The 17,773-nt window shown below is 36.7% G+C and overlaps 1 protein-coding gene across 2 annotated transcripts in view; it reads left to right on the top strand.

Annotated features, from left to right (window-relative positions):
• Positions 1 to 17,269, top strand: part of LOC138326054 (SCO-spondin-like) — a 34,482-nt gene extending 17,213 nt beyond the window's left edge. Inside the window, exons 17-33 of one of the 2 annotated variants that reach the window (XM_069272171.1) lie at positions 1,235 to 1,399; positions 1,907 to 2,071; positions 2,255 to 2,419; positions 3,291 to 3,455; positions 4,116 to 4,280; positions 4,721 to 4,885; positions 5,802 to 5,966; positions 6,285 to 6,449; positions 6,807 to 6,971; positions 7,267 to 7,431; positions 7,802 to 7,966; positions 8,878 to 9,042; positions 9,385 to 9,549; positions 10,974 to 11,150; positions 11,659 to 11,811; positions 12,100 to 12,555; positions 15,670 to 17,269. In XM_069272171.1, the coding sequence (XP_069128272.1) occupies positions 1,235 to 1,399; positions 1,907 to 2,071; positions 2,255 to 2,419; positions 3,291 to 3,455; positions 4,116 to 4,280; positions 4,721 to 4,885; positions 5,802 to 5,966; positions 6,285 to 6,449; positions 6,807 to 6,971; positions 7,267 to 7,431; positions 7,802 to 7,966; positions 8,878 to 9,042; positions 9,385 to 9,549; positions 10,974 to 11,150; positions 11,659 to 11,811; positions 12,100 to 12,555; positions 15,670 to 15,737 (2,999 nt within the window). In that variant the 3' untranslated portion in view covers positions 15,738 to 17,269. Of the gene's footprint in view, positions 1 to 1,234; positions 1,400 to 1,906; positions 2,072 to 2,254; positions 2,420 to 3,290; positions 3,456 to 4,115; positions 4,281 to 4,720; positions 4,886 to 5,801; positions 5,967 to 6,284; positions 6,450 to 6,806; positions 6,972 to 7,266; positions 7,432 to 7,801; positions 7,967 to 8,877; positions 9,043 to 9,384; positions 9,550 to 10,973; positions 11,151 to 11,658; positions 11,812 to 12,099; positions 12,556 to 13,877 lie in introns of both variants that reach the window. The other variant, XM_069272172.1, reaches the window with a different exon arrangement.
• The last annotated feature ends 504 nt before the right edge of the window (positions 17,270 to 17,773 follow it).

Below are 17,773 nucleotides of genomic sequence, written 5' to 3'. Positions count from 1 at the left end.
GGCGGCGACTTAAGCCATTACAATACAAGCTAGGAAGGGAAAGAATTGTTCAGGCAATAATATACTTGTTAATTCTGCAAGCATGCCCTTTTCTGATGAAAAACAAACGAAAATTCCCCTTGCTTAAGACGTTTAATGAATATTCATTTATTTAGAATGTTATCACATTGCTGAAATAACAATCAGCAAAAAATAAAAGATAAATGAAAAATTCAAAAGAAATATTTATCATAATTGAATAAAAGATTCAACCCTATGGACACAGCGTTCTTAGAATAAAGCGAACGACTTGTTGTAACTGGGTCATTCTTCAACAACACTTTGAAGTCATCAAATTCTGATGCTAGACGACGTCACTACAAAGTCTGACACTTTAGTGAGAGGTCGGCCATGACTGATAACTGCAATCCATACGTATCTCTACCATGTTGATATTGTATATTACCTCATGTCCTGACATTTACCTGTAAGAAATCATGTGTACTGTGTATACATGCCCGTAAATTTACTTTTGATGATTCTGTAAATTTAGGGGGAGAAACCAGAGAAATATTGGTAATGTTCAACATGGTTCGCTCTCAGTATTGCATGTAATATTACTATGCTGACTATACTACCGTGTAGTGCTTCAGTAGTACTGCTATATCTACACAGCTTCCTACACTACATGCCTAGATCGCTTTTTACACCTCTGTATGATCTGTATACGTAGCTGCTTATTTACTCTGTTCTCACATCTTATAGATTTTGACATTTTATCATTTTGGAATTCTATGAACGTGTCCAAGTCTTAAAAAAAAAACAAGTCAGAATACAATAATCGAAATGGACTGACATCTATCGTCACATTGCACATAGTTATAAGGTTAAAAGAGCAATAGACCATTACTCATGAATTGAAAGGACGATATCTGTAGCAACTGTATAGACAAGTCATGATACCTTTTGATTTTATTAAAACTCATAGATTGCCTCTATACGTTGGTCAAAATTGTTTGTGAAAACTGTTCATGGCTTGCTGCTGTATATATTTCATTTATGTCCGATGATGACCATTACCAAAACACGTTCAGACTAAATTCCAAAATAGATTGTCAAAGTCTTTAGTATTTGCTTTGCTTTAACTGATTGGCTTAAAACAGAAAGAAATTCTTCTAATCTGACATCGAACAATGGACTAACATGTTTGATTAAAGATATCCCAGCCAGAACTTTGTTAGTTACCATTTTATAGCCGATGGAGTGTGGCTACCCTGGGCGACATGGTCTGCGTGTGACGTCACGTGTGGATATGGAACTAAATATCGTGACCGTGAGTGTGACGGTCCACAAGATGGCGGACAGAACTGTACAGGAGAATGGCAACAATCGGACAGGTGTTTCCCCACAACCTGTCCAGGTAAGGAAATAACAATGACTCATTGTTCCTACAAAGTAGAAAAAATACCCAATTACGTGGGTACGAATGCAACAAACAATTTCTTCTAGTGTGTGACAATTTGGGTTATATTGAATCGGTTAAGGTCGTAGAAATAACTCTAAAACACACACATGAAAATTGCTCTGTGAGGAAATATCAACGATTCTGTAAAGATATTTACCAATGGCAAATAGTAATACTTATCATCTTCTTCACTTCTAACACGAGAAAGATGGGAGTGGGTTCAAGGTTTCATCACAAAGAATTTAGATGGAATCGTACCATTTGGAGAAGACAAACTCACAGAATTAAAAAACAGAAATTATTAAATCACACAAGAAATGTTATCATTTTAAACAATTAAAGTGTTCCTCGAACGCTTATACAAGATTATGAGAAGTTAAGTATGATTCGAGATTTGGTATATACATTGACTTTCTCTTTTGCTATAACACTAAAAGTACGTTATCCCAATATTCTCGGCAGTGGACGGTATCTACACGTCCTGGACTGGATGGACGGATTGCCCTGTCACCTGTGGAGGGGCACAACAGTCCAGAAACAGGACCTGCGTCGGACCTTATTTTGGGGGTCTGGACTGTCAAGGGGACGATGCGGAGGTCAGAAACTGTAACATCGATCCGTGCCCAGGTAAATTACCTAATCAAAATCTTAAAGAACGTTTGAAAGGTTGATATTATAAACACAAAATAAAATTTAAAGTTGATTATTATTTTTCATTTTATGATTTAATTAAAATTTTTAAAAAAATCTAAAAAATTAATAGCCCCGCAAAAACGTTGCTTTACACTGATCTACGTTTGTGTCCGGCAGTGGACGGTGATTGGAGCTTGTGGTCCCTGTGGGATACGTGTACGCAGACCTGTGGGGGCGGGACAAAGTACAGGTACCGGATCTGTACCCTTGGGGCGCATGGGGGCTCCAATTGTACAGGGCCGCCGGAGGAGTTCGCCCCATGTAATGAACAGGACTGCCCAAGTAAGTGGCACTTGTTATCGGGGATGGTTTTAATCATCAATTGACATTATAGAACTGTAAAAAAGAAATGTATACGCGAAATATGTTGGAAAATTATAAGAAATACAATTGATCTAGAAACAGATGGATTTATCAATTACAGCAAATTTTTGTTATGTTTTTATAAATCTGTAATTTAAAACTGGATATTTTGTATAGATTAATTTACAAAATGATAGATATTTAAATGATTACTATCACGGCCATTTGTTTACACTAAGGACTGATATATAATATTTTGTTTCAGAAATGGCTGAGATAGATAGAACAATATGGTTTGTTTACACTTTCATCTGACGGTGCTTGTCAGACTGAACTGCATATCATTGATTTATTATTTATTATTATTATTATTTTTATGCCGAGGTTGATTGAGACAGCGATTTTAGTTCTTAGAGGCCCGTAGTATGCTTTTGATGCTTTGTAAAGTATATTTGAAGCCACGCATTGCATAGTCAAAGCCCCTAGCTCCACAAAGTTAGCGTACAAGGCTATCACCGAAAAATATATAACCACGTGCCACAGTCTCACGACCCAAATAGATCCGACTTATTTATCAAGGCCGCAAACCACGTTCCTGATAACCGTTTTGTTTTGAAAACACATATATTTTCATCGAAAACAGACTACTGTACACAATCCAATTTCATTGAAGAAATTACTTTTAAAATATAAAAAGTCATAAAAATAATTACTGAACCAGTAATTCAGTTGATATGCTAACAATTTCTAGGTTATAGGCACTAATTATATAAGGTCAGATCGGATTGGGTCGTTTGTGTAGCCTTAATCTTTGCATATAGTGACTGCTGAAAATCATTCTGTATTACAGTCGATGGTCTCTTCAACGAATGGATGGAGTGGGGAGAATGTTCTGAGACGTGCGGAGATGGTCTGCGCCTGCGTGAGAGGACATGTGACGGTCCGTACAATGGTGGACAGAACTGTACCGGAGACTGGAGCGATGTTGGTCCCTGTAACACGAGACCATGCCCTGGTGCTGTACAACTCTGTGTTAAACAATCACATATTTTCAATATTTCATTAATGTATAAAAATATTATCACTCGTCTTTGAAGTGCTCCATAAGAAGTTCATTGCATTCTTTTTCCTCTTTCATTTTATAGAAGATAAATCTTCACAAAAATAATACTTGTAACTGTTTATATAACTTAACACTGTCTATTTTATTCACATTTTTGTGATGGATGTTCTTCCTCAAGATGTACTTTTTTAGACTTGTAGTTAGCCTTATAGACATAGTTTCTATAGATGTGATTTTTTTCTTCCTCTGCGCTAGATTCCTCTCTCTTTCTCCAGCGTGAATGCTATAGAATATAGGAATTCTCCTTTACTCCTCTTTCCAATTTTCTATTTCATCAATATTTAATATCAATACCTAGTACTCACTCTAGATTTCCCATTGTATTTTCTTGCTCATATTCCTCTTATATATGTGTTTTTCTCTTGAATATCTCGTGTACTTTCATTATATTTTTTTTATCTTAACCATATTTAATGCATGTATGTAAATCTAGTCAAGACCTAACAAAATGAGACATTCTTATTTAAAAAATGATCGCAGTTCATAGAGAGAAAAAACATGTTGTACAATTTGGTTCCGCATTTTTTCTAAACATTTTTCCTACTTTTAAAGTGGACGGGAATTTCACGGAATGGATGTCCTGGTCGGAGTGCAGTCACACGTGTGGCGGTGGGAATCGAACTCGAGACCGCGAGTGTGTGGGGACTATGTATGGCGGTAAACTGTGTGAAGGGGCCTACAACCAGACAGAAGGATGTAACTCCAACGAATGTCCAAGTAAGTGTATAATATATACACAAAATTAATTTCAGGGAGAGAAAATCCCGCAAATGCATCGGTGATAGTAATATACCAGAGAAATATGCACGCTTATTTTGAGTTAGAAGCCAAACCCAATATCTGTCTTGCCATTTGGTTCTGCAGAAATTTGTTGCGAAAATAGCAATTAATGACACGTGAATTGAAGCGATGTTTCCAGAAGATTTACCACTCTCAAGACTTAGATTACATGAAATGTATATGAATTAAAATAGCACAGTTAATGTGTGATAGGTTTGCAAAAAAAACCTTTAAGACCTTCAACAGTGCAATTCATTTTTCCAACAGTAATTATTATTCAATAAAGATTTCAGAGACATTCCAACAATATTGGGAAAAAAAGTTACCTAGCATAGCTGGTGATTGACTATATTGATGACGTAACTTACTTATTACAGTCGACGGCGTGTGGGAATTGTGGGGCGCGTGGGGCGAGTGCAGCGTCACGTGCGCCAATGGAACACAGTGGCGTGACCGTGACTGTATCGGTCCTTTCTATGGCGGCGCCAACTGTACCGGACCCTACAACAGTAGTCAGGACTGTTTTCCCCGGCCTTGTCCAGGTAAGGCGGCAAATATCATCTGTATATAGTCCCTGCTTTTACAATAGAAGATAGTTCTTGAAAAGGTAAGGATTCGAAGATCCAAATCGAAAAAATATAATTGCAAAACGTTTTGCTGACAAAAAGGTGTCTTTACCATGCTATTTGTTGTATTAACATTTTGTTATACATTTTTTTTTACGTAAATTATCTGTATGAAGAAGCCGAAGCTATGTATTGTTTTAGAAAATGACTATGTCATATAATGACCGGCATCGTGTAATTAGACCATATAATTTGATTCTTTACGTAACCTGAAGCGATTGGTCGTATGTAGGTTGCAGACGAGAACATCCCCAAGAACATTCACGCAACTAACTAACTAAACTACGTTTATAAGCGGTAACAAAGTCAAGTTTGCTGTAATCCATTCCTTTTAAACGTTTGATTCTCTCTTTTGTGATAACATTCACATTAACAATCAATATCGGTCGGTTTTAACAAACACTAGGCATACATGCGTTGCACTAACGTAAATAACGACTTCCGATCGATTAAATCCGGATCGTGATGATCGGTATTCGGTTCACTTCTCCAAACCGAACCCTCTCTAAACCGGCCGAAATTATATGCACCGACCATGATCGGTTTCGGGAGGTTCCACTGTATTGCTGTTTATGGCATTTATCTATTAAGTTGGAGTGGTTTTCTAACGTTAAATGGAACTATAAATGTTTTCTCTGTAATTTCAATTACCGTAGTTTCTCTAATAATGAATTATACTAAATCTGTATTGCCATTGTATTTTACGTCGTGTTTTTGTTTCTTTTTAGTTTTTACACTAAAAGAGTGCATTGAATAATGCCACTTTATATTCATTTGACATATTCTTTTTGTACATTCAAAACGAACATAAACTTTGTTTCTGTATTCCCAGTTGACGGTGTATTCCTGCCGTGGATGGAGTGGGGCACGTGCAATGTGACGTGTGGAGGGGGCGGTCAGTACCGTCACCGGGAGTGTGATGGCCCCTACTATGATGGAGCGAACTGTACTGGACCCTGGGTCGACTACCAGGACTGTAACACACACGAGTGTCCAAGTATGTAACATTTATAGCATAGAACAACCTCGTAAAGGTATAGACAGTTAGTCATCATGTTGTCAATTATCTAGCAAATATTATTGACATTACAATAGTTAAAAGAAAATTGTAACTTTAATGAATTTTGCCCTCTTGCAAATTTTTGTTTCTCGAATCAAAGCAACGTTTTTGACGTTTATAATCGTCATAATAACGAACTCTTATAGCTTGAAGACCATGTTTAGTTTGGAATATTTTGTTTTGGTTCAAACAACGCAAACTCGAATGAGCTATTGCATTGTATTTCCTATACCTGTTATTTGTTGTGTTATGCAGTCGACTGTATCTGGCTGGACTGGTCCACGTGGGACGACTGTAGCGTGACCTGTGGAGGCGGGAATCACTCGCGGTACCGTGACGAGTACGGTCCGTTCTATGGCGGGCCCAACTGTACAGGGCCAGATAAGGAGACTAGAGACTGCAACACGCATAATTGTCCAGGTAGGTCAAAGGCATATCAGAAGTCCGTGCCGTTACGTATTCATGCATTAGATTTTCAGTTGTTGCCAACGTTGTGCGATGAAAAAAAGGAAAACAATTGTGAAATTGCAAGTTTAATTGAATGTATCATATAATTTATAGTATTTCACACAATAATTCCGGACCTCGATTCTTACCAGATCTTCATCTTTACAGGTTCTGTGGAGAAGTAACCCTTACAGGAAGGGGGTAATCATTTTCTTACCTTAGACGTGCTGTGTTGATATCAGAAATAATGATATTGTTTTTATCTCGGACTTTTATTCAAACTGCCCTATGCTATATAAATCGCTACATTGTTCTCCATTGCTGTTTCAGTGGACGGAGTCTTCACGTCCTGGTCAGACTGGTACTACTGTAACGTCACCTGTGGCGGAGGGATACAGTGGCGTAATCGTACGTGTGACGGACCTTACTACGGCGGCGCCGACTGTGCCGATGACTACGAGGATTCCAGAGACTGCAATATGCACGAGTGTCCAAGTAAGAGCTCTTTTCGTACTATACACCGGGAAAACAGATTCAGTTATTGTACAGTTCATTAATTATCACATAACAAACAATATCAATTTTGACTGTAAATTTGAAGACTAAACTTCTATTTTTTCCCCATAAAACCGATATAAGTTTAGCTCTGTGAAATGTAGTTTTTTCAATATTTGGAATATGGTGCCTCGGAGGTATGTAATGTAAACAAAAAAAGAATAGAAACAAAATTTCGTTATGACATACACAACTTTAACGCATCACATTACAATTCTTGTATACACCCATACAGTCGACGGCGTGTTTACCGATTGGTCCGATTGGTTCTCGTGCAACGTCACGTGTGGTGGCGGAGAACAATGGCGGAACAGGTCATGTGACGGCCCGTACTACGGTGGCGCGGAATGTGAGGGGAACTATGAGGACAACAGGGAATGCAACATACACGAATGTCCGAGTGAGTTTGATTCCTACTATGTTATTTTTTAAATACACTTGGGACGCTTTAAGGGATTAAAACACATTGAATGTTTTCACGTTTTAAATGAGATTTTTGATTGACTCGATGGTGATTCTATTGGTCTGAAGACATACATGTATTGTTATGGGGCAAAGAAAACTGAAGCTGAACATACTCAATAGCTTTGATAAATGTCAATAATCATAGTCAAAATGTTTGAACTTGTGACGGCTTATACTTAAATTGGAATGATACTATTATTTAAGTTGTCAGTTTTTCCTAGATTTATAAATAAATCTTGTCCGTTTCCTATTGACGGAATGTTACGTACACTAAATGATACAATATTACGTCTCTGTATTCCCAGTTGACGGTGTATTCCTGCCGTGGATGGAATGGGGCACATGCAATGTGACGTGTGGAGGGGGCGGTCAGTACCGACACCGGGAGTGTGACGGTCCCTACTATGGAGGCGCCAACTGTACCGAATCCTGGGTCGACTACCAAGACTGTAACACACACGAGTGCCCTGGTCAGAACCCGAGGATTCCACACTTTTCTCTTTTTCAGATTCTTCTTTTCCAAACTTTGGGCTGTCGGGGATTGGGACCTGCACGATACGTACTTGTCCATGTTTCACACATTCTCCCCCTGGAACTATTGTTCCAGTATTATACCACTATATTACATAATACTGCACCGATTGTTCACATTCCTCATACGCCGCACCATCATGGTCACCACTAACCTCCATTATAGCCTAGACCAGCTCCTGACGTGAGACTAACAGTACCGGGGGTAGTACTGGTACCGGTAGTCCTCACAACATACTTTGTCTTTATAACCATTGATATCATTGAATTTACTTAAAGTATAAATTTAGGATAATTAAGTTAGATTTATATCACGGTTGAACTATATATAATAGTTATATTTATTATAGAAAAATATTGAGACATTGGTTTCAATTTGTGTTTAAGTATTGTTGTTAATTGGTAACATTTGTCAAGGTTAATTAATACAATTATTTGAAATATTGAAATATTGAAATGTTCTGATGTTTTGAGATCCTTTGTTGTCGGCTGGTTGTTACAATGCAATTTAAGATAATCATTGGTAAAGGTCTAATATTAATGAATATGTTATTGTTCTCATAAAAGTAATTGAATCTGTTAATATTACATTCAAATTATGGTATTTTTAAGGCAAAAAGATATATTTCAATAAACCATGAAAATTCTAATTTATTATTTCTAAATATGCTTAATTTCTGTCATTTTTAAAAGTTCTGATGGAATTTTTATATTGATACATGTTCTTATATTTGATCAATTTCAATTCTGAAAGGTAAATGATAAAATTGTATTATAATGGTAATTATATCTATATTTTAGTTATTGATATAATTATATGCCGATATTCTGAAAGTCCCATACATTACAGTCGACGGTTTCTTTCTGGAATGGAGTCTGTGGGGCCCTTGCAGCACAACATGTGGTGGTGGCTCCCAGATCCGGACACGGGAATGCAATGACCCTCTGTACGGCGGTGCCGACTGTGTTGGCGAGTACAACCAGACGAGGGACTGTAACGAACACAACTGTCCGAGTACGTTTATAATAATTAACCTAATTATTATTTGCAATAATTCTGTTGTTCAAGAAAGGAACATGGAACGGGAAGGGAAACAAAATGTATTTGAAGCTAATACCATAAACTTAAAATGTTAATGCAATATTGAAAATGATTTTGAAAAAAACCCACAAAAAATGAATAATTCAAAAAAACAATTAAAAAAAAATAAAACAACCCACAAAAAATGAATAATTACAAAAAAACAATTAAAAAAATTTAAAAAGTAATAAGTTAAAAATTAATACAAAAAAGGAAATAATTACAAAAAAATAACCATCAAATTTTATTTGAAAAAAACCACTATGTCGATTGCAGTTAATGGTGTATGGATAAACTGGAGCGAGTGGGGCGACTGCAGCGTCACCTGTGGTGGTGGATTACAAAACCGGAACCGGACATGTGATGGTCCGTTCTTTGGTGGGAAACCATGCGACGGAGTAGATACGGAGGACCAGATCTGCTCTACAAACTTGTGCCCGAGTAAGGTTTTTTAATAATATCGAAAAAATTGTTTGACTAACTATAACACGATATTTACCCCACAAACATTAGTAATAATAATAAAAATATCCAAATAAGTAAAAAAGATTAACCGAGTACATTTTAGTTGTCCTCGATTTTGCACATTGATTTATAATTTGATATAATTTTTATAAAGACTGTCCCGTTTTCATTATAACCGTATGTACGTTGACATAAATTATTGATTTTTATTTTTCAGATATTGTTCATCACCGAAATAGTTCGGTGACTTGTCAATATTCTGTTATCCCTAATGAGTTGTAGCCCTATACCCAATATATAACCTGCCTACTCTTCATTGTATACCTCTGTGCACCCTATAAACGTCATTTAATCCAAATAACTGTTAAATCTCTCTCTATTCACGCTTTATCACTATTCAGCTTTTTATATTACTATCCTCCTTATAAATATGACAGTAGATGACACTTAGTCATCTCATTGTCACATTTTCTCTCTGCAGTTTCTACCTTGCAAACATCGATGGTATGACCTTAGATTTCAGACATAAACATGCGACCTGCATTGGTGATTGATGTCCTGGAAATCAAACATCAACATCGAATGCGCGTGCAAGATGCACACATCTTTTTATTTATAATAATTACAATTCACGTCTGACCTTTAGTAATACATGATTATGGATCAAATTTGGAAAAAAAAAAATTGTAAAATGCACTTGTGTTTAGATATAATGAATCAAATTAATCAAACGTTTTACTTAGTTCAATAGTTATTTATCTCGCTCAGCATTTATTTTAAACAACAAAATACTACTACCATGAAAGAACTTTAGTGATTGTTTTGTACAACAAAGGGCTCAATAATAAAGTTACCGGAGAGGATAATGTGCTATACATGCAAAATATACTTAAATGATAGAATTGTAATATTGACATAAAATGTTGTAAGGTAACGATATAATTCTAACATGGATATAAAAAGTGATACTTACATACTTTTAATAAAGAAAGGACAGTCGTCATGATCTTGGAGTTTGAAAGGGAACATACCAAGCAAAGGATGCTTGCAATATGCTTACTAACATTCTCCTTCTGCACAAGTCTTGGTTCTGAAAGTTAAATCATATCAACTAATATACATTTACGTATATTACAGATCATAACGCTAATTGTCTATAGTTAATTTCCAAGTATAAAATGATACGTATAATTTGGTTAAATAAGACTTACTATTACCAACTATCATTTAGAACAGTAATTAAACAAGTGTATTGTACAGTCAAACTCATTGGATCAAAGCCAATGCTTCGAGCTTCCTTGAAAATGCAATGTAATGAATAATATATCAAACAAAATACTTCGAATTCGAGTTATATGTGTTCTAATTAGCGAGTTTCAACAGTATGTATTTCCTTACAGTTCCCGGGGAGTGGTTGGAATGGTCCTCCTGGAGTATGTGTTCTAAAACCTGTGGCGGTGGTGTGAGAGACAGATCTCGTGTATGTAACGAGACTTCGTACGGGAACTTGACAGCGCCTTGTCTCAACAGTAACGTGTCCTCCGAAGCCTGTCACACGTACGCCTGCAAGCCTTATGGTTCGTAAAACGTATTCTTCTCTGTGTATTTTCAGCACGTTTAATTGGTTAATTTTGCGGATACAAATTTTGACTTAAAACGTGAAATATATTTTTAGCCAATAAAAATTGCGCAATCAGACTAACGGTATATAACAATATAATGTACCAGTTTCTTATTATTTTGGCGGATCACATTATCGTGGCCATGAGATTATACCGCGGAATTGCAAAACTGTGCTGCTAAATTGCATCAAATGGAATTTCTACATTGAATATATGCGTTTGAAGATGTTTTTATTGCTTCTTAAATGTTTGATCTGATGTTGAAATGTTGAAAATGTAAACATGACAAGTAAGAATTGATATCGCGAGAAACACGTGAATGATATTGAAATTTAAGTAAATAAATTAGACTATATTGAGTTTAATCATGCTCGACCATAGAGTTGTAATTAGCTTGTGTATGACGTACATGATCTCTTTGATATAGTGGGAAGACTGCAGATGATTTGTGTTTGTATTATAGCGAGACATTGTAGCGACCTTGCGGTCCGAGGACTTGTGGACTCAACTTATGTCCAAATACGTGTATCCGATGTGGAGACAGAAGAAGAAGATGTTGCATACGAAGTTTTCTGTGATATGGAACTGGAAAACGGAATTGGAGTGACGATTTTAGGTGAAGTATGGATGTGATAACACAAAACTAACGAATGAAAAAACTAATTCAGAAGGAACTTGAAAAAGTGTTGAACAAATTTTTAATGAAAATGAGAAATAAAGTATATCATTAAGAAATAAAAGATTATGACCAATTGCATTGACTGATTTATATGTATAATATATGTAAGCCCAAATATCCTTAAAACAAATTATTGATGTACATTGCTACTAATGTATATTTATATATAATTGTAAAATAATATAATAATGTAATAAAAACAATTGGTTATTTTGTGTCACACAGAACATAGTGAGATGCAGACCCACTTTGTGAGCGGACATGAAGGCGCCGGGTCCTATAGGATCATCCCCCAATACGGTAATGGTAACCCGTATATGCCGTACGCAGAAGCGGCCCTTATGGTGGATGCGTCGGCTAACTGCTCCCAGTATGTAGAGTGGGAATGTAAGGGAGCTGTCATTCACAATCCTTACAGTCCTCGAACTGATCCTAGCTACACCACTTACTTCGTCAACAGAACAAGCCACAGGTCGTACGACGCTAGTTCCGCCGCCTCCTATTTCCCTGGTGGAGAGCCCGGAAGTCACATGTGCGCATGCGGAATGGATGGTAGCTGTGCCGGAGGTCCTGATGCTATGTGTAACTGCGACATCAACGACAACGTTGTCCGAAAGGATTTTGGTAACATAACGTACAAACCCGATCTTCCCCTGCGCGCTTTCTGTGCTGGTGACACAGGTAAGAACGATATATTGATAATGTATAAATACAAACAGGTTATTCTTAACAAATATATAGGAATCGCCCCATTTGGTTTACTGAAGAATACAACCCAATTTTGCCATGGCTTCATATGACTTATATAGCTTAACTTTATTACCGCAGTGTTATGCATTCAATGCTAATTTTTGTGAGGTGATAATGTGTATCGTCCAATTAATAAGTAAGGTCATTTATGGACGACCCCCTTGTATGCGATGTATCATTATTACGTGTGATATATATTTTGGGTGATTGTAGTACGTTGGTGTTGTCTCTTTTTGTGATAGTGTACTGTTCATTGTTCACCCGGTCATATTATACTGACAACGATCAAATCAACCGTGCCATCCCTTTATGTTGAGCGTTGCGCACGATAAGACACCACCACTGCTATTGACGGTGATGTATCAGCATTTCTCACAGGGACGAGGCAGTCTCAAGCAGGAAGTTAAAAAAACGATGATGTCCATAATTTTGTTGCCTCTAACGACCTACCTGCAGGAAGAAAGACTATTATCATATCATTTAAATCTGAATTTGGGGATGAAATCTAAACCAGTTTGTCGATTTGTATAGTTCCACGGGAATGTTTCTACTTACTGATCAATTCCCATTACAGTCATCAATCAATATTTCCAAGATCTTGAAGGACAGTCATGAAGACACAAAGGAAATGTTATGATACTTCCTTGTTTATGGGAATTTGTGTGTATGTAATAATTGACTTTCCCTCATACAGCTACCGATAATATCTAATAACTAACACTTTTGACATTTATTGTGTAGTACTTTACTTTTCGACGATTCTACGTCAGACTCACTACACATGAGTAAGTTGTCTAATGATAGATGTTGATATACTGAATGCTAAATATATCGAGATATCTAAGTAATCCAGATTATTCCTGTTATTATTCATATACTAACTATTTACAATAATCAAAGCTAATTACCTCTTAATCACGTTATATACTCAAGTAGTTTTTTCGTAAATTATTTTTAACAACTGTATTGGCATATAATACATAACTCTTGATTGCAGCTTATTAATACATTTATATTATTTTCCAGGTTATATAAATGCATATGATATATTGTAATGCGTATTTAATTAGAAATTGCTTTGTTTTAAATATAATAATGATTGTTTTGTTAAGCGATATTTCAGTAATAGTTCCTTTTTATGCAATAATAACAATGGACCGTAGCCTATTTAGAATTAACGATGCGGTCGCCACTAATTGCGATTCTGTGCTCTCCTACCTGTCCTTACTGTAATCTTGTGTTCCCTCTCCAAGGTAATGTTGCGGAGGCTGCAAATCTCACCATCGGACCTATCATCTGTTTCGGCCTCGCTTGAAAAGAGCCTGGGATATTCTAAAAGAGAAAGCGGATTATAAAGAATGTCGTATATTTTGAAAACGACGAAATAGTCACGTGACTTTCAAGCGGGCCAATCACTATGTTACTAACAAACATCATCAGCACTGAGGTCACATTGAACAGAAGTCACTCCATTAACGCTTCTGGAATATAGTGATTGGTCCGTTTGAAGCTCACGAGACTTTGATCACGTGTGTTGGTGTGTTTGGATTTGCAATTTGAATATATTTGCGGCATGTATCGTCAGTATTTCGTAGCTGATCTATAGAGAAATTGCTATGTAGTATTTCTGAGCGAAGGAGTTTGTCACTTTACCTCCATGTCGCCACCCTGCTCCCTCAATCCTGCTCCCTCAATCCTGCTGCCTCTCCCTGCGCCTATAGATATAGCTCCTTTGCTTACCTCCTTACCTATTTCACTTTCTCCCTAGTCATACCTCCTATCACTCTTCCGTCTTCCGTAGAAAAACCACAATATCTAGTTTCCTATCTGAATTACACAACCTAAATCTCCGTACAGCCTACCTATTTAGCAGAGCCTATAACTACCTACGCCTCTTGCCAAACCTACCTAAACCTTTTCCTACCAACACACTTTCCCTTTGTTCTATGCGTACCTCAACCTCATATATCCCCTACCTACCTGCGCTTGTATCCTTTTCCTACTTAACCCTGGCTTTACCACACCAACCTTCAACCGTCCGACTAACCTCTATCTAATTACCCATTCCCACCTACCTATCAATCTATCCACCTATTCTATCCTACTGCATTGACAGTATGCGCTTCCTTGGTGACTATACCTCAACTCTTCATCTATCCCTTCCTTTATATATAGATGTACATAATGCTGAAATATACTTTTCACTGTGAATCGCTTTGTGATGCGCTGTACTCACTAGTTAGACTGTTTATCTACAGGTACCCTTACAGGTAACCCACTGTTATTCCCGCGCAAACATAAATATAAAATATCGACTAATATCTAATAATCAAAATTGGCCTGCACAATACATCTACATAATACCTTTATATACTAAGAAATTGGATATAACAAAAGACCTATTTATTAGTATTAAATAAATGCTTAAAGTAAGGTCAATATTACCCGCTAAATTGGTGCAAATTATTGTAATGTTATTTTCTTCTTTGTGCTACTTTCATAAATATACATACCAATTCAAAATAAAAATGGGATATATATTTATATAATACTGGTACGACAGATGGTAGTGCTTTACATTCAAACTTTTGAAAAGTTGTATGATTTATCCGTAAAGAATATACGTGTTGTTTTATGTGTTTCTGTATCGACTGATTCATATTTTAAACATTGATATTCTTTCGAATAAACACAGAACAAATTGGTCAGCTGCGTGTAATGAATAGACGTTGAAACGAATAAATTCAAACGTGTATGCATCTAACTGCATCTCACGTTATAAATTACCCAGCTAACATAAAACGGCTATTTATAAATATATCTTAAATAATCTTAGGTCCTTGGCTTAATGATTAATTTAAGCGTTAGGGCGGATCTTGCTAAACACTAGCGACCAATATGTTTCCGTGCAAACTCTCGGGGGTAAGTACTATTTAACAACGGCGCTGACTTGCGCAGATGGCGTATTATGATGGCTTCAACTCTGTCACATGTTGATGTAACAATGATCTAGTCTAACGACAATATTGGCTTTATTATAAACAGGGGATGAACGTACAGAAGCAGGGAACGCGACGGTAGGGCCTTTAATATGTTTTGGAATATCAACATAAGAATTGGAGAGGGTGTCATCATCACTCTCTCAGTACGACCGGATCGCATCCACTCACTTGTGACACCTATCATACCTGCATGCTGTAACAAACGAAATGGAGCATTGTTTAATGTACTTATAGTTCAGAAAACATAGAGTTATATTGAGTTCCTATTTCACTACTCTTTGAAAAGAGGCTTTCGGTGTATGATAACCTTCAGTCTTTGAACATTTGTTCCATTTCCGTCCTGCTTATGACCGTGCATGCGTACTTGTAAGAGAAGCACTTCCTGTTACAAACTCTGAAGCATGTGTTCTTTTTGTAAATCATCTAGAATGTTCTGTAAATGTTGATGTGTGTGTCCGTTTCTTTTCCTCTGACGTATCTAGGCAAAACTGATGAAAGTGGAACTGCCACGATAGGCCCACTGGTCTGCTGGGGAATGGAGGCGTAACACTAAGGTGTAAGAAATCCACCATGAATTGTCTCCCCTTTTACCTGTACCCTATAGCCTTAAATAAAATTTCTGCTTTCAGGCTTTTACTGCTTAAGTTAATGTTTTGTACTCGTCTGCTGTAGACACTCTTATTGCTGCTACAAAGTTTCTGTCAAATATTCACAAAATAAACACGCATTCATCCCCTTCCAGAAAACACCATTTACTAGCACCATCTTTGATGTATTCGTTCAGGTTTAATTACGTCGCCTATCTCTATAGAATATTCGATTATCGTAACGGATGGGAGTTCTAGCTGTATAAAATTCAACATCATCAAAGTGTCCTTTTAAGACGCTTTTTACCCATTCGAAATTGAATTATCTCTAAATGAATTGTAAAATCAACGACATAGGAGGTGCTTCCGCAGTAAAATGTAGCTCTAACGAGACTGGCGTTTGCTGATCAATAGATAATACTGTCTTTCCAATCCGCAGTTAGTTTATCACGGGCACGTGTATGTGTTCTAAGTATTCCTCCTCTCCAAGGATCTTGCTATCGTATCAAATATTCCCCTCTATTTATTATCTCCTATTATGGATAATATCTGTCTTAAATTGTGGTACAACTACGGAATCAAAGATAGTAATCTATTGATCTTACATGGAACTTGGTGTAGTTTTAAAACAGTAATTGGGTTTCCGTTGACTTGTAAATAGACGTTGAACCGTTCGCGGTAGTTTGACGGATGTAGAATGCCAATGGCCGCCTTGTGTGGCCCATTACGATAACCTCACATATTCACATGTACAACCGAAATAGCTACATTAGAAACGCGTTGTCATTCCTTATTGATCATTTCTATTTCACTCGAGAAGAAGAATCTTTTGAAAACTTCGTCTCTTATTTGAGGGCTATGTGTCATGCTATCTTTAAATATCATTATAACGGTTTTTAATTTGATAACGTCCGGAACATAATCGAGTATTCTGCTCCTTTATTATATGACTAACTGTTAAGAGTAACATTAACATGTCCATCCAGTAGTAACGAGGTAGGCGACACTTCTTCTCTTGTAAATCACGATCTGGAAATAAAAAAAACCTCACTGCAATATCCTTGTTAGTGTTCTCTTTACGGTATCACCTGGTTAGGATAAACCTTTGTTTTTAGTGTCGTAATATTTATCGCACGACACACGTTGTTAAGAGTAACGAGTTATTGCGATCCTTACCAATCCATGGACTGACTTTCTCACTGATCACATTTTGTGATCACTCTATTGTTTGCGAAAAGGCTAAACTCCTAAACAATACTTTGAATTGTATATTTTCCTAAGTTAATTTGATTGGTCCCATTAACTGCCAATGTCATTTAAGGACGTGTCAGTTTTAGTAGGAATGCCGGAGTACCCGGAGAAAAACCACTGACCTGAGGTCAGTTCCTAGCAGCTATCCGATCTGTCGGAGGAAGGGTAGTTCGAGGTATCACAGTCAGAGAAGAAAGCAATCTTTTCTTAATATACCACACACTCTTTTGATGTAGATCTGGGACAATCGCGAATTACGTTACATTGCCAATGAGAAATTTATCTGATAAAGCTGTGGTCCAGAGGTTA

Source organism: Argopecten irradians, chromosome 6 (genome assembly GCF_041381155.1).
Source record: "Argopecten irradians isolate NY chromosome 6, Ai_NY, whole genome shotgun sequence".
Lineage (NCBI taxonomy): Eukaryota > Metazoa > Mollusca > Bivalvia > Pectinida > Pectinidae > Argopecten > Argopecten irradians.
The sequence above is the reverse complement of the archived record's forward strand: the minus strand, read 5'-3'. Positions and strand labels throughout refer to the sequence as shown.